Raw genomic sequence first — 26,795 nt, 5'->3', positions numbered from 1 at the left:
TGACATCCGGCACAATGTCTTTAAAAGCAGACGTTCCGGGAGAGAAGCTGGGAAGATAACATCATTGACTGTAATGGCATGATGATGACTAAAACAGAGACAACACAGGTAAGAATCATAGCGGTTTGGCTAAAAGATGCACAATTACGAGAGCTTATGCAATTTTTCGCAATGTTAAGCCATAAGACACTTCATTTGGTCATTGTAGATGTACATGTTTGGTAACTCTCAGGCTGACGGCTGTACACAAAAGTAATAAACATTCAATAAAAACTAAGTTTAAACATTAAGACAAGATAAAAGCAAGGTAAAACCACAAATGATGACGAAATATAACAGTGACAAATGCCTCTCAGGATAAATGACAATAATAATGACGTTAATACAAAGTGTGCCTGAAATATCAATAATAAATGACAGCAGCAGGTTTAAAGTGCATTGTGGCTCAAGTCATTGCACAACAAAACGTGCATGTGCTTAAATCAGTGTACAGCAGCTATATGTCGGTGTGTACATGTGCATGTGTTGTCGGGTAAGGGTTGATGTTCATCAATTATGACAATGTACACACTGTTCTAATATTGTTAGCCATGGAAATGTTGCTCTTCATTGCTCTCAAAATGTTGGTGGGTATTCACTCCAGTATTATCCTTCAAGGACAACATTAACATTGTTATTTACATTGGAGCCACATTATGAGGTCATTCCCACACTTGATGTAATAGTGCCAAATGTCCACATAGGGGTGCTAGAGCCCAGTGTGCTCATCAGGTGGTTTACCTCAGACAGCCCGTGGTGTTCCTCAGCACCAGGGAGGAGTGGAACTTCAGCTTGTGGTCATCATCGAAGGTGGAGCTGCTCCATCCAGAGTGAGGGATGATCACAGTGTTGGTCAGAGTCGTTAAGGCGTCCCGAATGATTGTCATCTTGACAGCGTCACATGACGACAGGTTCCACAGCACCCCTGGGGAAACAACAGCACACAATGAGACACAGGCAACACAAACCGCAGGTTATGTCAGCTGTCATGTGAAGTCAGGGTAGCCCAACAGAGATACCAACAACTCTTTTGGCTTTAAATAGCTCAGTCTGTGTGTGTGTGTGTGTGTGTGTGTGTGTGTGTGTGTGTGTGTGTGTGTGTGTGTGTGTGTGTGTGTGTGTGTGTGTGTTCATGAACATAAAACACACAGACCAGCAGAGAAGCCTCACACACACACAAGTGAAAAAAAAACAAACCCAAAACTCCTTTCCCACATGAAACAAGCGTTCGAGCATCAAGGCATCAGACATTCACATCAAATTTCATCTGGGCAGAATATCCTCAGGGCGAAGATTATTTGCCAGAAACTGAGAGGAAAAAAAAGAGGACGGGGCGGAGATCCATATGGCTCCGGCTCAGTCATTTGAAATGAAATATAAATAATGTAAAGGCTTTCGAAATTATGCCATCATTTCACTCAATTCAAATATACTTTTGGTAACCACTGATAATCATGCAAAGTCCTGGCAGCCTTTGATGCTGCATCTGTCAAGGATTAGCCAGCATGTAGCATGTTCTTCTAATTAGATGCCTCTTGCTGCTGGGCTTATACTGAGGCACAGTCTGACTTGTGCAGGGCACGGGCAACCTTGGAGGGGGCTAATGCTGCAAGAGCTGGAGTCTATTGTACAGACACAGGGCTGAATACACACTCAAAAAATGCTGCTGCAATGAAAGTACAGAGTGCGTGTTCAGTATGCACGTGTGTTCAGTGTACAAGTGTGGTCGCTTCATGACTTATACATCATGTTTGTGCCCAGTGTTGTTGCTCTACAATTGCTAACCTTGGTTTGTAAAAGCAGAACAAAGATCATGACCTACAGACCAGATCGAGCTATTACACTGCACTCTGTATGTGTGTATTGGCAAGAATCTGGCGACATGATTCGTATCCTTATACAAAAACAGTCTTTTAGGAAAACTGTCAGAATATAAAGAACAAACCACCACATGCATTAGGAAAAGTTTCCTTTTTTATGCAGAATGGTTGGATCTACATTTGCATTTACAACAGTCCATGTAACATGCAACATTATAGCAATACTTTTTGTGCAATCGGCAAAGGATTTAAAGCTGGGGAAGGCAGAATTCTGGAAAAGGCATTCAAAAAATGGCAGAATTTGAAAAGACACTCATCCTTTAACTCCTCTTTTTGCCCTAAGCCCCTCCCACCAGATGACAATGGGCATGTGCACATTCTTCATACAGTAACCCAATGACACTTCCCATTATTTCATCTTTTTTCATTGTACAGTAGAATGCTGCAGATTCACACAGCTCCTCCTTGCCCCACTCTCTCTGTTTACTTAACCATTTTATAAATACAAACTTTCTGTCATTTGTGCATTTTTATTAACTTTGTGTTACTGCTAAGCCTTGAAATTTTGATCAATCACACAGTCTTTGTTTTTTTTATCCTTCTTCTTTTTATGCATGATTATAGTAATTTAATAGATCGGGTATCTCCATAAGCCATTTTTGCTTCTTACCCCCCTGCACAGTGTTTACATTTCTTATTTTCTTTTTCTGTCTTTTCTATTTCTACGCAAATAAAACGAAACTAAACACAACCAAACTGAACAAATGGGACAAGATTTAGCTAGCTAGCCACCCCACGTTCCCTCTGCTTCAATGCTTCTCAAGTCAAGTCAAGTCAATTTTATTTGTAGAGCCCATTATCACACAACATGGTTTGCCTCAGAGGGCTTTACAGCAAAATTATGGCTGTGGCTGTGGACTGTTTTTCTGGGAGGAGTGGGCACCAGCAGAACCTGCAGCTGTAGACACAGGGACACAGAGACACATTGGGCTGGCAGCAATGGCATAACCGGTGTAATGGCAGCAACAGAAAGTTTGCTGATCTGGTGGGGAGTTGGGGGCTGTCCAGTCCCCCTAAGCTGAGGTTTGTACGGGCTGATTTTGGATTGTTGCTGCCTCTGACTGGAAGTCCATTTTTTTGAGCTGCTGTCCACTCTCCTCTTGGCGAGGTGGTCTGTAGTGGGCAGGGAGTTAGGTGGACACTATTATTTGAGGCTCTAATGTTAGCTAAAGTTAGCAACATCGACTTGAACTTGAGCCTTTAGCTCCGGTTTGCAGAAGGAAGAAAGTTTTATTTAGTTAATTGTCAGACTCTGTTTTAGACTCTTGTTTTGATGAGTCCACCTTCTTTTGTTGCCAAAGCTGTAAGAGCAACTTTCTCTGCAAGATTCTCCGCCATTGAATTAGGCTTTAGTAAAATAGTAACATCCTCTCTCTGAAATGACCTGTGATTGTCCAAAGTCTCCTGCCACACATGCTAGATTTTCTTAAGTCTGACAGCCGAGCCAAGCTGAGGTGCAGCAGTCTTGTTTTCTCCCAGACCACTTGAATTACAATATGCACTAAGTTTATAATGGGATTCTTGGCCACTGACACCAAAATTAACAGCTTAGCCCAACTATAACATTTGCCTATATCAGTAAAAAAAAAAGAAAAAAGTGCTTGCAGGATTCTTTAGGTGCAAAAGTGTCTTCGTGAATCAACGCAGTCTCACAAAACATTATATTGCGATGCTGACGTGTCGTTATTTTCTTACACCCCTTGTGTATCTATTCCTGGTATACAAGGACACATCAGTGTGAGAGGTTGAAAATAACGATTAGCTTTCCTGACTTCTTTCTTAACCTCACTTTCTTTTTCCTCTCAGCACGCTGTTCCCCTCCTCTCTAATTGAACCAATGGAGACGATAATAGTCTATAATATACCCCAGGAGCCCCATTCAGACACACTGCTGGCAAGAGGCTATATAGACAGATATGTGTCTGCCAAGCAGTGTCTCTTCCAGACATTTATAAAACAGCCGTTTCACATACTATTATCCATATTAACACTACATCAAAGTGCTTTAAACCCATTAAAATCATTTAGTTAAATTTCACTGTCATATTTATTTTGACAAAACATGAAACTCCGAGAGTTAAGTGATACTTGGCTCTTGACAGTTAACATGCAGCATGTGCTTCTTGTCAGCGCTTGCCAGCAGTGTGTGTGGGTCTGCATGCCGAAAACCCCAGCATCAGGTGGGCTTGACGTCTCCGCTCTACACAGGAGGTGGGATACATTTCAATCAAATCCTTCTGTTGTGATCGAGCTCTGCTGCTTACGTGAGCAAAGTCAGTCCTGTGTTTGCCTTTCTCACGGGATACTGGACACACAAGAATTGCCCTGAAATACGACCGCTAATGCAGTGATAACACAAATTCTCACGCCTGCTGACCGACTTCCCCAGTCCCTTTAACTCACACAAACCCGCTCCCTCTCCGACAGGTTCCTCCAAATGTCAATTTGTAGAAATGAAACATTCTCTGCAGGATTTCAGTCTGGTCTGTGGAGGCGATGGCATGTCGGAGAAATCAACAAGCGAATGCACTGAGGTGTGACTGACAACGCTGTCAGTGGTGCAACACCAACGGCAATAAGTCATATCTGACAGTCAGATGGAGCAGACCTGTGAGTGTGTGTGTGTGTGTGTGATCAGAGTAATAAACTGTGTTCTCTGCTCATGTTCTCAGGTGCTTTGGCCTGGCTATGAAACACTGACTCAATGTAAACATGGTTGTGACACCAGGGCCAAAAGTCCATCCAGAGCTAAACTCTAGTGATCACAAGGGGGGAGAGGCTTAGTAGAGAGAGGGAGAAAAAGAGAAAATATATGAAGGTGGGTAGAATGACTCCAACAGTTGTCGAATCATTGATCCAAGAGCAAACTGAACTGAAAAATTGATGGACATTTCTCTTGACTTGAAATAGTTCAGCTGTGGTGGGCTTTGGGGCTTTGAAACGATACAGACAGGAAAAATGACACAAGATCATTGATTGGGGATTAAATGGCCAGAGGGGATCATGTTAGTATGACTGTAGTGTAAGGGCTGGGTTATGCTAGAAAAGTAGTACTTTGTACTACATGTTGTCTGACCATGTTGAAAGGCAAAAGTGTGTTTGGCTGTTGCAATAAGATTCTCTTTTTCACATTACTGAGATCCAGAAATAAAGGACAAGCTATGTCCCTGTCTGTGTCCAGAGACAAAACAAATAAGCATGTGAAGGGCTCGGAGATCAGTGAGAAAATCTATAAAGTTACATGGTAAGCTCTAAAATTACAGGTGTGTCATGTGTAAACTATTTTTGTTGAGTTGCTTTTTAGTGAAACACTTAGGAAAAGACGCTTATGATCAAGTTTTTGGAGTATCCTGTTTGTGTTTGAGCATGTAAACACCATATCCCAGTTTCAGAAAGCAGGATAAGTTCTCATCCTATATATTAGAAACTCAAAAATGCTATCTGGAGCACTCTGAAAGATACCTGGATAATGTTGCATGTATACACCTTAACCCTGTTACTGAGAACCATCTGTGCAGGTATGACTTTACCTGAGTGACCTAGCAGAAATCCAAAAAATGGCGACACTGTCTCACTCCAGGAGCAATGAAGGAACAGTGTTTTGGACAATACTGCATAGCTGCTTTCAGGAATAATGTTATGTGAGCAACTACATAGTGTGTATGTGTGTGTGTGTGTGTGTGTGTATGTGTGGTTGAGAGAGACACAGATGCTCTCAGAGCAGACAGATGTTGCTGATCAAAGCAGAGAAGAAATTAGAAGTTAAGTTGTAAAGAGGTAGTGTTAATATTTCCTGTTACTTTCATTGTTAGCCTGTCTCTGAAATGCAGCGCCTGAGCAAATAGACTGCAGTAATCAGTAACTGGGATCCTAATATTTATTATGTATACTGGGAATAAGAGTCAAACAATTTCTTTGTGCTTGTGTAAACACCTTATGCTGAATATGATCATGCTAGTTTTAATTACATTTTGTCATATCACATATCACTCCCGGCTGTCTAGGAGTACAAAAGAGTGCGACACTGAATGTTGCTTAACATGTTTGGATGACATTTATGGAAAACATTGTCAGCTGAGTTCATGTTATAATAATTACAATGACTCCAATAGCAACTTGGTTCTATATGACTCTAATTTTTTTGTTACCATGTTGCATTTTTTAAAAAACTTTTGATGACACAACGCTAGCAGTTACTCCATGCCTCTAGCACATCCAAGGCTAGACACAACCTGCAATTATCTCTACTAGACAACAACAAGATATTCAATTGATCTTTTGTTGGTTTATTCCTAAAATGTCTGACTCTCCCTTTGATCTTTTTCTCTTAAACCACAGATCAGTATGTCATCGACATTGTAAAGTGCAGCAACTGGGCAGGCATTTAGTTCATTATGTAAAAAGCTGCTGATCATTAAACAAATACCCAATTTATTAACCTTTCAATGTTTGGGAGCTGAACTGGAATCTTGTCAATGCTGCATGGATTAAAACTCAAGCAGACAAGCAGCTTGGTGTGTGCTTCTGAGGTTAGTGGGCGTTTCTCATTTTCTCCCTCACGCAGTGGAAGTCGGAGCATTGTTGCTTAAGGCGATAACTGGATTTATTTTTGGATCAAATTCAGTTTCTCATTTTTCATTTGATCAAAGGTCTTAACCTCCTGCTTTGTTCTCAAACTTAATAATCACAGCAATCGATGCCAACACTGGGCGACTGAGTCTATGTGTACTGATGCTTCTCTGTTCATCTTTGTGTAAACTGGAAGAAGTTTCGCATAAAAAAGTCTTTAGTTTGACAAAAAATAAATAAAATAATGAATAAAACTACCGCCTCGTGGTGGTATGCCTCCGCCAACCAGTCAAGTTGCAGTTTCCATCCTCATCTGCCCAGACTCATATAATATATAGTGAAGACTTAAAAAGGGCTTTAATAAAAGGTATTTAGTGTATTTTTTGGCAAAATGGGAGTCACCACAGTCCTGGTGTGTGATTCCAGTGAATAATTTGCAGTGAGAAACATGCTGTCTTCACTTTGTGACTATTTTTAGAGTACACAAGACAATCAGCTAAAGCTCAACTCCAGCAAAACCAATGACTTCGTGTTGGACGACCAAATGAACAGGAGAAAACACAAAGTTGTAGTCATTACAGTAAACAATGCGTCACGTTTGGATGTTGCTACAAAGAAGCTACAAATTCTAAAACATGGATGCTTCACGCATCTTCAACCAGGCAGCACAGAAGATCTATACAATCAGCACAGTTTTAAGACGTCTGACCACATATCTCCCCTTCTGTTCCTGAGACATGACGCTGAACGATAGCCAGAGAACATTATGACATCACAGTGATTTTGACCTTTTATGTCTTGGATATAAAATGTCATCACTTCATCATTTCATTCAAACATGTGTGAGAGTTTGTCATTATTAGCACATTCATTTTTGAGTTATTGCCAAAAACATATTTGTTTGACCTTTGACCACCACAATCGAATCATTTCATTTTTGAGTCCAAGTGGACGTTTGTGCCAAATTTGAGAAAAGGCCCTCATGGTGCACCTGAGATGTAGTGTTCACAAGAATGACAGACACAAAGTAACAGTGTCCTTGACTTTTGACCACCAAATCGTAATCAGTTTATCTCTGAGTCCAAGTTAACATTTGTGCTAAATTTGAGAGAATTCCCTCAAAGCATTCTTTGATTATTGTAGACACGAGAATGGGACAACCCGAAAACATACTGCCTCCAGCTACAGCTGTCACCAGTGTGAACACATAAACTGTTAAATATTTAGATAGAGTGCTACATATTTGTTTTTGACTTTTTTATTGGATCAAACAATATCTGGTATTGTTAAGAGCCGGACTGCCGCAAATAAAAAAAACCCAAAACAAAACTAGACAAAAACACAAGAACAGGATAATGTTAAAATATGTAATCTTAATTTTGTGTCTGGTTTTACATTTCAAAGTTTCTTTATGTGGGTCTGCAGGTTTAGAGCTGTGAAAACATATTATAATATGAGAGAGTTTGCTGTTTTGTGCACCTGACTCCAAATGTCATTGAATTTGGCATCACATGGCATCAAATACAGCACTGTGGGAAAATACCAGCAGACTCACTGCAGCTCCTGATCTTCACACCAGAATGAGACGCGTGTGAGTTATTACAGTAATAATACAAACAAAGACACACAGATGTTAACAGTACAGTAAAAAATCACTGGCTTAAGTATTGTTTTATATGTAAGAGGAGACGATGAGCTTCTTTTGTTTACAGCCTAACCAAAGTAGATCCAGAGATCTGTCTTTTTTTTCCACAACAGATGAGGCAGTGAGCACATACCAGCCAAATCAATGATCTCCTCAATGAGTTTTCATTTGACAAAAATCCTTTTCTGTGAGCACAAACCTTTAAATACACTCAGTCGCACTAAGGGCAACACACTGATTTTCAAAAGCTCAAACACAATGAAATCATTATTAAGAGTGTCGCTGGGTTTGCTTTAGTAAAGCCAAGATAAGTGGAGCGATGAGATATCTAACAAAGGGAACGAAACATTTATTTTGTGAGTGTTTTGTTTCAGATGTCCCCTTATTGGAGCTTATTATAATAATAATAAACTTTATTTATAGAGCACTTTTCTTAACAAGGTTACAAAGTGCTTTCTGGAAAAAACGAACAACAATAAAACAACAATGACAGTGCAGTGAGGCTTGGCCTTTCGATCTGAGGGGCTGTTTCAGGACAAAGCAATAACCACAACAGCTGCTGGGAGACGAGGCAGGTATCCCTTTGTGTCCCCACAACATGACCTCCGACCTGGAGCAGGGGTGGCCTGTTCTTGCAGCTATTTCTAATGAAACACAGGTGACACCTGGGACCTTCCAATGGAGTTGAGACGGGGCCGCTGACACAATGGGAGCCCCGCTGCTTCTCAAGCTAAGTTCTGACACCTGGCTGGCCTCCTCACAAGCTCCCATGTAGAAAAGAGCTGCTGGTGAGTGACTGATTTCTGTCTGCTTCCCTAAAAGCTTCAGTGTGGGATGCCCTTGTCATCCAGCTGAAAGCTCTTTATGTGGATTGTTCTCATCAGCCATAATTAACCAGAGGTGATGCAGCACTTCTGACCTTTTTTAATTGCTCCCCATCCTGGAGCCTGCACTGCCAATTAGCCGCAGCAGGCTCTCGGGCTTGTGGATGAAAGGGGAAAAACTTAAACAGAGTTCATATTAAGCTGTTTACTCCGGGTGGGTAAAATGTCTTTTAAGAAATGACTATACCAGTACCAGAACCAGCACCAGTAAGTGATACTGATACCAATAGAGTACTTCTCTGATCTGATACCTGTTTTCATTAAATACCCATCATGTGAATGAAAGTATTTCGTTGCACAAAATGCCACCTGATACCACAGCCGTGTACGCTGAACTGCCAACTCCATCACATACACTGCTCTGGACTTCATCACACCACAGACTGTATGAGTTGTAGCTGCCGCCGTAGTTGGCTGATATAACATTGCATTAAATCAAAGAATGAATGCTGTGATTGGCAAATAGGCATAAAAAAATGATCAAATGCAGGTATTGCTTGACTGAAGAAGATTCAATACTCCCTGGTACTGGGTTATTTCGGTTAATACGTTAAAGCACAGGTTCCCAACTTAGAGGACCTGACCCCCAATTGGGTTGCCAAACCTCACGGGAGGTTGTGATGCCTTCTCAATTTTAAGGGGAGTAACTTAAAACAATATATACAGTAGGCCTATTTCATTCATTCATTTAGGTGAAGCAAACTAAATGAAATTGTAATTTTTAAAGTTTATATTAATATTCAGGATATACACTCAAAACAATTTTTTCACAGCATAAGAGCACGGTGAAGACGTGAACACAGACTATATTCACAGAGCCTTTAATATCTGCTAAACTGTCTCACTGCATGAGACAATACAAGGTAAAAACCTAGTATATGGCTGGACAGTGTACAGTGGTTCCTTCAGGGACTTCTTTACTATCGAGCAAACTGATTACCTCTTTTAGGGATATTTCATTTCATGTTTATAGGGCTGACATTGCATGCTGCAGTCCAGCCAGAAAGTACATGATTAAACAACCAAAGAGCTAAGAGAACAATGGCCAGATGTCTGGGGGAAGAAAACACTAAATTTGTCATAAAGAGAAGCCTATTAAATATGTATGACTTAAAAAAAAAACCCAAACAATATTAATACAAACTGAACAAAAAGTATCCTGAAAATATCATCTCTGATGCAACGTTCAAAGGAAAAAAATAAGCTCACAATTCTTTACTGTTATTGTTATGCATTGATTACGATATGAGATATCCAGAAAATGTCACTTGGTCAGGGATCATCAGTTTGCTCGATTAAATAAAAATTGGGTGCCTTAAGAAAAAAGGCTGGAAGCCACCTCCTTAAAGATTTAAGTACCAATAGCCAGCCCTAGAATGAAGGGGTATAAAGAAATTTTAGTTTTCAGCCTCTGACTCCTATGTTATGGACAAATTGTAAAACAAATTATACTCTTGTGTTGTTTTCAAATGATGATCCTTTGTTTATGTGTTACACAAAGAAACAGACAGTTAATTGAAACGGGAGACTGAAGACAATCTCCTCCCAATCTGTTGTGTTCGTACTCCGACTATATTGTTTTCCTTTGGAGGACCGCTGGACTGAAACCCGAGACCATATTAGAGCGGGGGCTAGAGTCGAGCTCAAGCAGCTGACTCAGCCACCTGGGAGCCAAATGTCTTGGATTGCTTATTTCTGTAGTGCTCCACCCTGATCCTAAACAACACGGATTAAAACGCTGTTTGCAGAGCTTAGACAACACACAAATACAACTGCGCTGCACACGGCGATGCAGAGAGGAGACTGACAAGCAGACTGTCAGGGACAGTTGTTTTTCAGACATACACAGAGCTAAATCTCCCTGCAGCATGAGTAATAAAAGAATATGAATCCTGTAGAAATGTGGTTTCATTTCTTTGCATATATCATAAGCAGGAGTGACAGCAGAGGCAGCAAATTAAAGGAAAAGCCTCCATGACTCAGTGGCTCCAACAATCATAATTTTAGGATAGACAACACCAAGCACTCTGTTTGTCAGAGGATCTTAATTCACACAAAATATCTACTCATAACACTGTATTACGAACTATGAAAGGTAACCATGAGCCACATTCAAGAGTCAAAAGAGTCATAAGCAACCAAACTGACACTGTACCATAACAATCTCTCCTAAAACTCCTCAAGGTTTGTCAGGTAAATAATTCAGCATCTTCTGTACAATGTTGCTGTCCCACCGTAACTCTGCGACAGACCTCCTGAGGTTCTGGTTCTCTATCAGAGTGGTGAGAGTAAACCCCAAAAATACTGCCCCAGGACAGCTAAACAAACAATGAGATGAAACTTGCTTTGAAGCTCCCTAAAGCTGAGGGAAGGTACAGAATCAGGTGATAATTCTCTGAAGGTTCATCACTACAAGCACCTCTGTTCACAGTGTTTTCACACTGTCATTTGATTTGGTGTATTAAAAATATCAAGTATAGCTTCTTTCAATTATTCACCGAGCAAAAACATTCAAAATTCTCTGATTCAAAACCTTTTAAATGTGCATTTTTTCCAATATCAGAAATTTTTAAGATTTAAGGAATATTTCATCCACAAAACGACTATTTGTATATCAAGAACTCACCCTTTGCCTTTTTTTTGTGTGTTTCTTGTATGTCTCAACCGTGAAAGAAGAATCCACAAGTGGCAAACATTTGTGATAGATCATTACATAAACTTGTTTTGCTCATAGCAATGGTGATACAGGGGTTAGATGTTTTCTAACACAAGCCACAAAATCATAGCATGAGTATAAAAGTATGAAAAAAGTCCACTGTAGTTTGACAGTATTCAGATTTTGTGTTGAGGGGGGAAGTTAAAAAGAAATTTTCCATGACCTTTCAAATTAATTTAGTACTGAAAATATCCATCCGCATCCGTCCTCCTCCTGGGGAATCCCGAGGCGTTCCCAGGCCACATGCTGTATACAGGGTTCCCACACATTTTCAACTTTCCCGTGACTTCAGACCCACAATTATTCCCTTTTTCTCTTCCTACTTGCCTGGAATTTTTCAAACATATCAGATAAAAGCTATGTGCAAACATAATTTCAGACAGCTGGCAAGTATGAAGAGGAGATGGAGCGTGGGAGAAATGAAAAGAAGTTCATTATGGTAAAAACATCAGAGCTAAATGACGTCGACGGGAGGAGAAATTAAATTTGCTGCTATGTTACGTTTCGTCAAAGGTTATCCACAGCTAATTACTGAAGCAATTTCATAATACACAATAAAATGTCATGACTTTCCCAAAACTTTTTTACTAATGCCGTGACCTTTCCAGGCCTGGAAAATATGACTGTGAACTTCCATGACTTTTCAAGGTTTTCCATGACCATGGGAACCCTGGATATATAATATGTCCAGCATGTTCAGGGTCTACCCTGGGGTCTCCTACCAGTTGGACATGCCTAGAAAACCTCAAACGGGTGGCACCCAGGAGCGATCTTGATAAGATCTCTAAAATGATAATTCAAGAGTTGTATGAAAATTTGTAAACAAATGTTTTGATCTAGTTTTGCTACTATTAAACACAGGTTCAGTGATCTTCAAATGATCGTCTTGTGGATAAATTGATTCCTTTAAATTCATTAAATCAATTAAAAAAATTAAATTGATAAAATTAAATCAAATTAAATTAAAGAAATAAAAATAATAATTGTTCAAAACCCTGGATGATATAAAGTGTACTTCTGCTTTCTTTTCATGCCCGATGAAGAAGCAGCATGATAATGGATCATCATTCTGTGTAAAAATGTGTAAAGATGACTCAGCTCACAGTTTTAAAGCAGATATGTCCTCCACACACGCTGACTTACCTGTGACGAGCTCCCGCACTTCTGCATCGACAGTCTTTCTCAGCAGGCGGAGCAGAGCAGGGATCCCTCCTGCGTTCCTCACAGCGATCTTGTTCTCATCCATAGCTTTCCCATAAACAAGGTTCCTCAAAGCTCCACAAGAGTTCTTCTGGACCTCCAGGACCTTGTGGTCTAGCAGGTCCACCAGATGTTTAATTCCTCCCAGTCGACACACCTGTGGACGATGTGCGTGAGATCAGGAGGGAAAATGATTCTGACCACTAACAGCATTTTTTTCATATTTGATACTGTGGAGAGAAAAATCATGCATTTATTCATGTGACAAGATTCATCCACGCACTGTGATATTATTCATACTGTGATACAAATTATTTTGAAAAGTAATGCTAATCCACAACCAAAGAAGAAAGCCTTCACCGTAGGAGATGTTAAAAGACTAAATTAACATTTTCATCTGTAGAGAAGAATAAAACATACTAGGAGGAGATAGCTCTACCAAAATAAGCTGCCTGCTTTTCATGGTATAGAATGAAATCTGACATCTGAGAGTAAAAAAATATATTCTCTATCACTGATGTCTTGTTCCTCTTTCTGCATCAGGCTGAGAGACGACAAGCTTGACCTTTAATATTTGAGGGTAAAAAAACGATGGGATCCTGTTGCAGTATGCCACGGGTGTACTTTCATGGGTTTAGAGCATGAGTGAGCAGTGAGAATGTGCCGTTATGTCTACTGCCTCATTTCAAAAGCATGGTTCGGCTAGACTCAATTCACTTTTGCTTTCCAGATCCTTTTCTCTATTTCATTTTCCACTGCAGATAATAAACCTTTGCCATAGTGACAGTGCGTGAAACCGCTATGACATCGTCTTCAATGTGACACTTGCTGAATCCTATCATAAGCCACCAAACAGAGGAATATCTGCACTTTTATCATATAAAAATGGCAGGTTTGTGCAGGATGCCCAATGTTGCACAAGTGACGATCCTCTCTGAACAGTCAGTGGTCAGTGGTCTGCAGTGTTTTGAATCCACGTTCTAGTATCGGCTCAGCTTGCTTGAAAAAACAAAGCCATGCAGTGAAAATGCTGCAAAAGTGTATGAATCTACGATAGAGGCTTCATCCTCTGTGGACCAAGATTGTCTGTGCGAAACTTTTATCTCAAGGGTACGGTTACACATGAGGCAACATGCTGAATGTGGGCAGTGCAGAGTGCAATACACAGAAAGCTAGCTTGTGTCAGTAATGTTATCTCTCTTGCAAATAAATAAGTGTATATAAATATGGTGATATTGGGACAAATTTCCATTTCCTGCTGTTCCATGCTTGTCTACTGACTCACTGCCAGTCAGGCAGCATTTCTCATGTGAAACACTTTGTATTTTTCATGGCCAATATCATACAATATTAGCTAGTTATACACAGCAACAATCAGTGTCTCCACCACTTACTTACTTGCTACTGGTTGAGGCTGCGACTTCACTGGTCACAATTCACAGTTAAACTCCAATCGATGCAAAGACGCAAATTTTATTTGCCACCTGAGGCAAATGTTTTATTTGCGCCTTTGCTCACATTGAATCGAAGCTGATGGGAGGCAAATGTACTCTCATATCAACCTGCACTTGACTTAATGCCCTTAATCCTTCCAAAAGTAATCAAAATATTTCAGTCTGGATGAAAGTGTTGGGCAGACAGTTCGACCCAAAACTTGGGTTGTATTATTGTGGCTCTGGACTTCAGTTCTATTGGATATGATGACACTGACACACCAGAGTTATGCTTGGGGTCTTCCAAAGGGGAAAAGCGCTAAAAATAGGCTCTATCATGCAACAAGAAAGAATGAGATTAGCCAGTGGATTTGGCAGATTTAGCAGAAGTAAAACTGAAAGTGAACTGTAAGTTTTTGCACAACTATAGCAAGTATGTGAGGTCGAGCTCAGACCAGAAGGTTGGTCTGTGAACTGTGATGGACATTTACCAATAGTTTGAGTTGTCATTAGAATTGTTTGCCTTTGTTTTCTCTTCCAAATAAAATTCTATTTTTATTGGAGTTCTGTTTACAATCTTTTAGATCATCTGCACTTTTAGATCATCTGCACACTTGGAATTGTTGGACCATTTTTTAGCAATGTTACTGCATTTGAATAGAACAAGTAATTGGAGCTTCCAAAATAATCACTAAGCCGTAATAACCTGCAGAGTCCCTTTAACCCTTTGAAACCTGAGCAAATTGCTTGATTTTGCTCAAAAACATGGAAAGAAGGCAATGAGCAGCAGAAGAAGAAAACAGCTAAAAGCCAGTGTTTTCAGAATGAATAATGTTGTCGCATAATTCTAAATAGCTTTTTTGCCCTTGACATTTTTCCCTAGCTCTTTTAGAATAATTTTCTAAATCTACTAATTTCTGGCAATTTGTGGAACATTTCTTACCAATTTGCTCATTTCCACTTTCCCATGTTTTTGAAAGAAATCACACAAATTTGCTCAGAGTTCACAGGGTTAAAAGTGACACATGGCACTGATGAAAGTACAAACATTGTCCATTATGTGCTCTAATTATCAGAAGTTAAGGTGGCAGAGCACATACAGTATGTCGACAGTCATTCTAATAAGACACAGTATAGCGTCAGTGGTACAGCACCTACCTCAGACTTGACTCGATTATCGCCAAAGCACAGGTGCTGCAGGTAGGCAGCTGCGTTGGCCTGCACTGACGGAAAGTGATGCTGCAGCATGTGAATCACCTCCATCAGCTCTGGGTCACGCCAAGCAAACTCCCTAAAATTACAGGTGGGGTGCAAAGGTATCAGAATGACGGCAGAATCAAAGTTGTCTCCTTAAAAAACCCAAAGAAAACACAGGCACAGTTTCCCTTAAAATGAATACTTTCAGCACCTCAGGATAAACCGATAAGCCCGAAAAATTACATTCACATCTGGTTCTATATACCAATCCACTTTGGTCACACTTGGATTGCTGCTTTTCTGTATGCAGCACACTAAAGACACAAGTGAGGACTGCATTGGCTCTCGAAGTACACTTAGGAACTTTGGCAATCTTAAGTCAATAACTGTTACATGTTTCTTATCAACATTTCTTCGACACAAAAGTGTCAAAAAATAGGTGGGAAACTGAGATAACTGGGGTCAGATGCATAAACAATGTGTATCCACAAAAACCATAGGTGTGCCTTTTCCCACACAGAAACTGGTGTTTACAAAGGAGGAATGTGCGGTGAGAATGTGCGCGGCTTATACATTTTTCAGAGCAGGCCTGCACACAGTTTTAGCTGAGATATCTGTATGTAATATGATATGGAAATTTAATATAAGTAGAGATACAGAAAACAATGTTTCAAGGTACAGCATTCTGTAAATGTCAATCAAAGGTGCATTTATAAAGTTATTGTAAAATTATTTATGAATGATGAATATCAACATGTTTTTTCCATTTACATTCATGTCCCTGTTAGTTATTGTTTAATTTTATCATTTGGAGCATTTTTTTAAGTTAGTTTGCACATTAGCGCTGTGAATGAACCACTGATCCTACTGACATTTAATAATGACTATCGAGATTTCACTGTGACAATGATTTGCAGGAATATGATGAATTAGTGGTGTAGACGCTACAAAATATCCACAACCGTGCATAATGACGGCAGCTCTGCACAGTTGGAAAACCTCGTCGATGCAACACAGTCGGTGAAACGGAACTTTCTTCACTGTATTTCTCACTGACAGGTGAAATGATGGTGGAGGGGCACACATGTCAGTATGCAATATACACCTCTGCTTCTGTGCATACACAACAGTTTTAGTTGTGAATTTACAGAGTTTTATGCATCTGGCGCCTGGTGTTTGAGTTGTGACAGTTATGCTATTGCAGGCTGGTCAAACAGTTTAATTACACTGCAACATAAAGCGGCAAATTTCCCTGAGTAGAAATCCTCTTAAATATTCAAGGAGGAAATTTTACACACTTCCTGCACAGACCTGGGACATGGTGCCCCACCCCCCCTTCAGCTGCACTCTCTTCAAGCACACTACAGCAACATACACGGGTGTAAACAAAGCTCCCAATGTGCAAGGTCAGGGGTTTACTGCAGAGGTCAACCCACTCTCCACGCTTACACGTCTGCGACAAGAGTAGACGCAGCACTTTAGCATATGTGAGAGTCCATTGTTAAGAGGCCAGGCAGAGTAGAGGCGGCTTAAAAGCCTGGGCTGCATGCAACTACCCAGGGGGCTCCCTGTTTGAATAGTAAGAGGACACTGGTGTTGACCCAGCAGAACAGGGATGCCTTGTAAGCATAAGTAGTCCCTTTGGATGACTGTTTCCTGCTACGCCATACTGGCTACTAACCGCTGCTTACGTCCACACAGTAAATTGTTACATACCTGGGATCCTTCTGAATGCTGTCTATAGAGGGTGAGCGGGTAGCACCATCGTCCATGACGACAGCCTGGCGAGTGTAGCTGGGATCGGAGGGCCGGTACTGAGCTGAGCGATACGGATCAGTGTAGGTGGCTGCTGTGTTAAGAGCATAGTTGTTTCTTTGGTAGATCATGGTGCTGCGCTGGCTGGGTGTCCTCTGGAGACTCCCCACACCTGAGGGCCAAAAAAATAAAAGCTTCAGACAGGAAGTTTAAACACATAAGTGAGATTAGCAGTGTTCAAACTCTGCTCACTGGTAGCATACCACTTTAAACCAAACTGAAAATACAAACATCCGGCTGTTTCATCAGTCTCAGCAACTTCTAAAATCTGGAACAAATTAATGATGAGGATAAAACACAGCTCCTGTGGCTCCACAAAGCAGAAGTCTTCTTCTTCAAAGAGGCTGTTTGCATGTTGTTTTTACAAGATTGTGTTTAACCAGAGGGATCCTGCTGCTTTCCAAAGAGGACTTGAGGACTCAACCTGCTCAATGATCCGCCAATCCTTTCTTTACCGCCTTCTCGCTTCTTTGCACCACTGTGTTCTCAAGCTAACTTTGCCAAACACAGCAGAGAGGCGATGGTAAACCATGACAAGCTCCAAAAACCGTCAGAGATGCATCAGTAAAGCAGAATCTTCACGAACATGAAAAAAAGTTATCCCTCCAGACAAGGTCCAATGTTCAGCCTGACAGCATCTCGCTTCAGTCGTCTTCATCCTTTTTCATTTGCTCCTAGTGATATTATGACCTAGTTTTTTTTTAACACAATGGGTCACAAACACAGAACTGCATAAACAAGCTGGTTGGATTTAGCCCTCCTTCTCACCACGTGACATGTGGCAGCGTGACTGCTGCGCTGGTCAGATCGGTATCAGAGTGCCAACAGTACTGGGCATGTGTATGCACACACTCCCTCCTACCAGAGACAACGACGTCAACTTGTGGGGCTGCTCCAAAAACACAATTTCTCACATCACTGCACTTCTATGTTGGGCAGCAGCACTTCCCTGCAATATGGTTATCTCCCAAAACAGAGCAAAAGACACTGGAGGATGAATTATAAACAACAAAGTGTAGCTCTGCCATTTTACTACAACTATCTCAAATCCGTGCTTCTTTGCTGGAAATCAGATTTATTAATCTCTGTCCCGTTCAAACAGATTTCCAGCTGACCTGGCCCAGGTTGCACTAATCACAAATATTTATCTAATATGGGGTGTGTTTCATATGATGATTGACAACTTGTGGAGCCTTCGTGCTCACAAAATTCGCAATGACTTAATTCATGGCTTGTGTACCCTGGTGCCTAGGATACTACAGTGACCATAAACCTAAATGAGTGCCATTAAGGCATTTTAAAAAACAACCAAGATGGCTGAAGCTGATGGGGAACTTTCTGTTGAAGTACCATATTCAAATTTTAATGGCAAAAACATCTGCTGGTAAAAAGCAAAAAAAGTTGTTGAACAGGTCTAAAATATGTCTATATAAATTTTCGAGTACAGGCATAGGTATGAAATAGAAGAGTTAAATGCACGGAACCACATGCTTTCCTCTGAGGCTGAAAAATGAATCCAATGCTGAAGTAGAAAAAAAATGTTCCTGTTATAGCCACTTCAGACTGGCTCCAAAACAGAGTAAATTTCCATAGATACCCATGTCAAAATAATACCCAACTTTATGGTATAAAACAAACATGAAAAAAAATGGTTTTGGGTGACTATAGATAATTTCAACATTCATGACAGAGTGGAGGATGTTTTTTTTAAATAACTCACCCATTTATGCTACATTAAAGCTATTTAAGGATAAAAGCTATTTAAGGGCGAGATCTCTTGAGTGACAGGCTTTCTTTGACGCTTCACTAAAGGCTATGAGTCAGATCTGCCCGTCACTCCTCCACAGCTCCAACCTCTCATCCAAATATGGTCACTTCTGGCTCCAAAAAACCAGATGGCAATGCCAAAATGCAGAACTAGGGGGAGACGGGAGTCTAAAGACCAATGGGGAACGTCACTGTAGCCACCGCTGGTATTTGGTATTTGGTGCGCACAAAAATGTTTTTCTTTTAGGGAAAATTCAGAAATGAAAATTACAGTGCACATCAAAATCACCTACTGCCTATTATCAAGTGTAATGAGCTGCCAGAATTTCAAGCTGTGCTTGCCATTCTGGTATCAGACGCAGAAAGAGACTTTTCCTTGGCTTTGAGATTCAAGAACAGAGAACGCAGCTTAAAGCAGCGACTGCGGACAATATTATTATTATAGAAGCAGCATGGTTGGTGATTGATTCTGATAAACCATGGTCATGGTTATGTATGATCTGAATTCATTCATTCAAAAATAAAAGACTTTAAAGTGAGTGATTGTGCTGCCTGTTTGTTTATTCACAGCTCAGGTTGAGGGACTTCTATTAACCCTTTGACACCTGAGCAAATTGGCTTGAATTCTTTCAAAAACATGGAAAGAAGGCAATGAGAATCTTATGAAGAAATCACCTGAAAATGAGCAAATAATAATTATTTAAATAATATTGATTTTTCTCTTTTGGGACATTTTTTCCAAGCTTTACGTAAAAGTAATTTTCCAAATCTACTTAATTTGTTAAACATTTTTTTTTTACCAATTTGCTCATTTTTTTTGAAAGCAGCACAAGAAAAGTCATTCCAAGTTTTAAAGAATTAACAGGTCGAGGAGTTTCCAGATTTGACATGGATATTCCGGGTCTCCTCTTTGTGGGCGGGTGCGGGTTTACAAAACTGGACATGTACAGGACTTTGGTTGTGGGTCTATCCAATTGCGTCCAGACCTATTTTGGTTTACGGCCGTTGATAATGCCGCTGGAAAGATAAAACTTAAAGGTTCAAGACAAACGTGCATTTGGGATTTGGACTAGTGACATCTTGCTCTCACTTGTAGAAGTACAGCATAAGCTTCCGGAAAAATCCACAGAACACATGGAAAGCCAGTGGGTGGAAAATGGCCTATTGAAATTTCATTTCACAATATAACAAAGAAAACTCTGGCATCAAAATTGGATTTTTCTAATGAGGTAGCTCTTACAAAGACTCCATATTGAACAGCCCTTCCAGCTCCACCCCGCTCGCCTATTCTCAATATAGCTGGCATAAACACATTATAGAGGCTCGTCTGGGGGCTTCTTCACTGCATCAATAGCATTTATTAGTGAACTTATCGGTCTAAGCAGATCTCCTGTGTGCCAAGGAGAAGGCTGAAAGGAGTATGTGTGTGTGTCAGTGCAAACTAAGCATGTGTATTTGAGGCAGGAGGGATGATGAGATGAGAATGCCAACATCAGGAGAGCTGGAAGAGAGCAGGCTGTGGATGTGGGTAACCAAGCTGTCCCCTGGCCCCTCCATCCTTCTTCTCATTCTCAGTGTGACACACGGGTAATGGACTCCTTTGTGGCAGGATGACATATCAGTACCTGCCTATTAACTCATGTCTCACCCTTTCTGCTGACAGTGGAGCGAGGAATGGAAAAGAGGCAGGGAAGGAGAGGCTGACAAAATGAAAGAAAAATAGAAAGCAGGAGAAAAAAGCGAGAAAGAAAGACATAACATGGGTAGCAGTGGAGCTAAAGGGCAGATGGACAGAGAAAGTGTGTTCTTTGAGGAAGACAAAACAGCAGAGTCAAGGGGCTGTGGATTGGATGGAAAAGACTTGAAGGGAACATCTGAGCTAGATCACAAAACAAGAAAGTGCTCTTAAAGTGAAGATGGGTCAGCTTGAAATGAAAATATTATGAGAGGAAAAAATGTGCTTATCTTGACCTGCATGACGATACAGAGGCAGAGTGAGCAAAAAGGAGAGACAATTTGGTCTGGATATCATTTGATAGCCTAATCTCTCTCACACACACACATACACAAACACACACACAGACTCAAAACAAAACACAATGTGTATCATCTGTTAAATGTAGCAGAGGTTTCCAGCTTTTTGTGTTTTAGTCATTTTAGTTATCTTGGTGAAACAGCATGAGGAACACAGTGCATGCTGATCAAGTAGCTAATGACAGTCTGATTACCCTCCTGTACTGATGGCAAATTAAATCAAAATGAGACAGACCATGCAAAGTTTAAGGTAATGACCACAAACTAGCCTTTAAAGGTGTAAATTATTATATACACTTGTCATAGTGTTTCCTTGTGGCATGGTAGGATGTATTCCTTGGCCTGGGACCTGTCTTTAGCTCATGATTGAGAACAGTGTTGGGGGTCAGCTCTCAAAAAAGGTAATGTTTTACATATTACTTGTTACTTTTTTGAAAAAGAAAAAAAAATAAAATAATAACTTTACTTAATCACTACTCAGTACTGTTGTTACTCCACAATATCACCTGACATGCATCAGGGTTTCCCACAGTCATTATCTGTGGTGGCCCGCGAACATTAAAACATCTGCTGCAGCGTACTGATCTTGTATTTTTGGAGCTGGACTATTCATTAGGAGTACTATTGGAGCATTAAGTTATTCATTGAAACTCTCAGAGCGAAGAGCGGAATCTGGGCACAGACAGAGCAGCAAAACACCAGGTACAGTGAAAGTGAAACTTAACCACCCACTGCGCTGGGTTGAACAGTTCGTTTTGACTCACCCTGAAGCTGCTTATCCATTGATCAGATTGAAACATTTATCATACACCCCAAGCGACTCAGACTACTCAAACTGCTGGTAAAGAAATTTTTTTTTTTTACTCATGACAAGTTCTGACTGCATTTGCAGATCCGCAAAAATGTCTGGATTTAAAGAGGGGACAGACACAGAATGTAAAAAAGGGACACACACAATGACATTAGATGAATAAATAAATAAATAAAAGGAAACAGTTTGCTTTTTGTGTTACTGACAAATGTAATATGATCACCAAATAATGCGCGTTCCCCCAACTAGGCAATCGTAAGCATTTAATGATTATTGGTAAAGTTAACAATCAGTTAATCAATTAATTATTTGAAAAAAAAAAAACAAAGACTTTGCTTATTTCAAACAAATGTATTTTCCCCAATTAATGCTCACAGCCACATGTTGCATATACTTCAATTAATTGTTATCATCCCTACTTCCACCACTGGTTGGGAACCACAAGGCTTAAAAAATAGTTTTACTGTCACTTCTGCTGTTGTTCTAATAATCCAGCAGGCAAACTCACATGAATATACCAAGAAAAATGTATCTTTAGTCCTAAAAGGACAATGAGCATTTTGGAATAAAACCTCCTATAAATAATATGTTTACTGACAATTACTTTATAATTATCATCTTCAACTGGGACCACTTCATTGCTGCACTTGCAGACCTTTTCAGCACCTGAACCTTTTGTCATAACCACAATGCAAATTAAATTCACAAAACAATAGCAGGAGTATTCGTGTTAGTCCTCAAGTCCTCTTAACACGAATACTGTATGTCGTGTTAAATACAAACTTTTAATGAACATCAGTTTAAGATGAAAGCCAATAAATGAGAGGCAATTAAGTAATACACGAGGACAGGTGTAGGTTGGTTGTGTTTTATGGTGTCATGTTCGTTGTGGGTGTTTTAACTTTGTCCTTGTAGTTTTTGATTTTTTTTACTTGCCTTTGCAGTTTTACCATTTAAATAATGTGGGACTCACCTGAGGTGCTCCTGTAGAGGGTGCCCTGCTGCGTGTGGCTGGGGCTGCGGTACAACGGGCCCTGGAACGTACGATCCTCATAGATTGGTGCAATGTGGCGCTCAGGGGACATGGCTGACCTTAAGTCCTGGCCCAGCTGACTGTGTTGACTGGCGTATGAGCTCCTTATTCCTGGAGGCAAAGGAGAATAGTTAGTGGATAAGTGGTTAGCAGCAGAATGGTCTGCTGATTACACAGATTGTTTGATAAGTAAAGCGTTAAAGGTTTGGGCCAGCTGTCAATGAACTCCCATGTGTGCTGTCAAAGTGTCATTGAGGGATGCAGTGAATGACATTCAGCTTCTTAGTGTGATTTTTTTCTTGAAACAGTATCGAATAAATGTCTAAAACATATCCAAGTATGAAATAAGAGGGTAGACAAGAAGAAAACAGAAACAGAGCTGTTTTAGGCAGCCACTGATTTCCATTTATTCTGTTAAGGAATGAAAATCAGTTTAAGGGACTTGATACTTGCTTGATTTAGGTAATCAATCACAGTAAATGACATGTCTCCTTTAATTGTCGTCAAAGTTAATGTCATTGCTGCATGACAATGTGGTTCACTGATATGCAGAGTCTGCTCTGCATTAACATACAACAATAATGCACCAGTGACAAGAATAAAAGCAGACGTGATGCTCATATCACTGTGACCTCTCTCAAATAAGATTTTGATCTGTGAGTTAATTTCAACACTGGGTGAAAATAAATGGAAACAAACAGTAAAAACATACTCACAAAACACAGGACTAGGATCTGTTTTGGGATTTAACTGTCCGTAATGTATAGCTCATATTTAAAATATTTTTGAAGTAAATAAGTATATGTGAGTTAAGAAATACTGGCTAAAACATACAAAAAATAAACATGGTTCTTTTCCAACAATAAAAAACTTGAACTGCATTATGACATCACAGCAGAGATGAGCTCTGCCCTTGTCATCAATTCAGTTTTATCCTATTTGTCATTTGTGTGAAATGTCGTCACGATTAGTAGCTGAATTCTTGATTTAAAAAAAACCCAAACAGTTTTTAGGTCAAGGCGACCTTTGACCACTAAAATCCATAATTGTTGAGTCCAAGTGGATGTTTGTGCCAAATTTGAAGACATTCTATCAAAGCGTTTTTGAGATATTGCATTCACGAGAATGGGACGGACTGAAGGACAACCCGAAAAAAATAATGTCTCTGGCCACAGCTATTAACAGTGCAGAGGCATAGAAAGTTAAAAGTACCAATTGGCTCTCCCACCGTCTGTTATTGTTAATCAACACTGCATGAAGTTGACATACACACTGCCCACACACATACCTCAGCTAAATTTATATTCCAATTTAATATCACATCCATTAGAAAAATTAAAGCACAGGATGGTAGAATAATAAAACTATGGTGTCCAAATTTAATTTTGACACTCCAAGACTTAAAAATCACATATATAAATCCCGTTTCCAGTTCTCTGTAAAGCTGGAAATCCTTGACACACAAAGCAAACTTCAGGGAAGTACAAAAGTGCTGATATCACGCATGGTACTTAAACACAACACAACCACGGCCAATTATCATTTACCTTGCAACATTCACGTATGTTCTGCACCTGCCTAAGAGGACATAACTAAGTAGTCTGTATTTGCACTAAAAAGACCTCTGTGGAGAAATGAACAATCAAACTATCCAACCATTGGCGCTGTGAATATAATGACACAATCTTAAATACTTGATAAACAAATTGAGAACATGTATGATTCAGAACTCTAGCTTATTAGTTTTGCATTGGTGTTTTCAGACAGCTGTCTTGTGGAGGAAGACGAGGTGGAAGCAGATAGTAAATACTGCTCTGCACTACATGGGTAAAATGAGCCACTGATGAAGGCCAAACCATATTGGACCAAGAAGAATGTAAACCGATCAGAGCAGATGTTAGTACATCTGTGTTACAGGAAAAAGCTAACCTGATGATGGTGAGAAAAGGAAACACACAGCTGAGCGGCCAAATTGAAAATACTTTACAACAAAAGTCACTATAAAAACAGACTGTGGGGGCAGCGTGAAGCAGCAAGTCTTGTCTGACTCAGATTCAGTCCAGATGTGAGACAGTAACAGCAGATTGAGGCAACAGCATCTGTTACTCTGAGTCTGTTCATTTAAAGAAGACCCACGGCTTAGAGACTCCTCACCCAATCACCTTCATTCCCACCCAACCATCCTCAAAATGCCCCGAAATCCCATTACAAACACAGCTTTCAGATGTAATTAATAACATTTCTGGAGTTTTCAGTGTTACTCTGTCACAACTCAAAGTGCTGAAATCATTATTCCCATTAGCCAAGGAGTAATAAAATCCTCCTTCCTGTGAAACCCACTGCTGACAGTTTAAATGAGCCTGTTTGTCTACACACTCCCCAGCAGGGTGAGCAGGGTTGACAGGGAGAAATGTGCAATTATACCAAAAAGCAATAAGTAAAAAGATTATTATGATTAAAACATAGTCCAAAATTGAATCTAATGGTTCTGTCTCCTGAGAGAGAGCCCCACATTACCTTGAATATCGCTGTATAGGACATGGATGATGGACTGGTAAGTTGCAAAACTGAAAATAATGAAGATCTAATGCTTGAAAATGGACCACTATTACCGCATGATCGAGCTCATCATTTTCCTGATTTAATCAAACTTGGGGTGAATGTGTTATTGTGACAAGAAGGACAATAATGGTCATGATTTCACTGTGAAGCTCTGCAGATGCCATGAATTTTTGATGGACTACGCACTCATTTGAAGAAATTGAGGACACATTGAGAAGTAGCAGACCAGGTGGATATGCTTTTCTTTAATCTCCATTTTTTTCACTCTGCATTGCTATGTTTTTGTGTTTGTGCAAAATTTCACATCAGTGAAGCTCACTATGCTGTGAAGCCCAGTGGACCAGTATACAGCTGGCATCTAACTGCTCATTGCACATTCCACGAGCCTCCAAAACGTCACTTGGGTCCTCTCCAACTGCGCGAGCTCAGGCGCAGACTGCCGATGAACACTAGCTCTGCCATGCAGAACCAGCTAAATGAGGGATTCTTGTCACAGTTTGAGACGGAAGAAATTATTAAATAATAATGTTTGCCTCCTTTGGGAGCAGAGGGCCTCTGGGGGAAAGGCGACTTAAGATTTTAGATGTAGATGGAGGGCCAGACTGAGGCTGACCTCTGAAGCACAAGGCAGTTCAGAAGTTCAGGTCTGCAGGGGGCATCAATAGACCCTGTTAACCTCCAGCTACATGACAAATGCAGAGGAGCATGAACTAAATAGAGAAATGGTTGGTGAGTTTAAAAGATGGTTGCAGCAAAGATTATGAACTGGCTAAGAGCACCAAGCTGACGGTCTGCTTTTGGTCAATACTGGGTCGTTGGTGAGCGTCTGTCGCCCTAGGCTTTTATTTAGACCAACTCAGCATGTTGAATCCGCGTTGGAGATGGCGGAGCCATTTGGAAAGTGAAGTTGCTCTCATTGACAGTTCAGCTCAGTGCAGGAGAAGGAAAGTGGAGGTAAGGAAAGCAAATGAATCAAGTATTAAAATAAATGTGTTATATGAAATTATTATCGATTAATTTCTTAGGGAGAAATAGTTTGTAGTTGTTTGTGGTTTCGTTTGCTAATGCACGCTTACTTTGTTCTTTCAGACTCAGGTCATGTTGTAATGTGGTAACTTGCTAGCATCTAGCATCTTGAATCCTACTTTCAGTCTTCTTTTTGAATGACACATACAGACTACTGCCACCTGCTGTTATGGAAAGTGATTTT

At 40.2% G+C, this 26,795-nt stretch overlaps 1 protein-coding gene across 6 annotated transcripts in view; it reads right to left on the bottom strand.

Annotated features, from left to right (window-relative positions):
* The window catches only part of pkp4 (plakophilin 4), a 119,488-nt gene that overhangs the window by 12,031 nt on the left and 80,662 nt on the right, over positions 1 to 26,795 (bottom strand). For all 6 annotated transcript variants that reach the window (XM_088083191.1, XM_088083189.1, XM_088083190.1 and 3 more), the window contains 5 exons: positions 22,964 to 23,134; positions 17,280 to 17,490; positions 15,525 to 15,657; positions 12,877 to 13,090; positions 781 to 964 (listed from right to left, as the gene is read on the bottom strand). In XM_088083191.1, the coding sequence (XP_087939317.1) occupies positions 781 to 964; positions 12,877 to 13,090; positions 15,525 to 15,657; positions 17,280 to 17,490; positions 22,964 to 23,134 (913 nt within the window). The remainder of the gene's footprint in view (positions 1 to 780; positions 965 to 12,876; positions 13,091 to 15,524; positions 15,658 to 17,279; positions 17,491 to 22,963; positions 23,135 to 26,795) is intronic.

The sequence above is a fragment of the Plectropomus leopardus genome, chromosome 10, assembly GCF_026936395.1.
Source record: "Plectropomus leopardus strain MGB_pleo_1.0 chromosome 10, ASM2693639v1, whole genome shotgun sequence".
In the NCBI taxonomy this organism is placed as follows: domain Eukaryota; kingdom Metazoa; phylum Chordata; class Actinopteri; order Perciformes; family Serranidae; genus Plectropomus; species Plectropomus leopardus.
The sequence above is the reverse complement of the archived record's forward strand: the minus strand, read 5'-3'. Positions and strand labels throughout refer to the sequence as shown.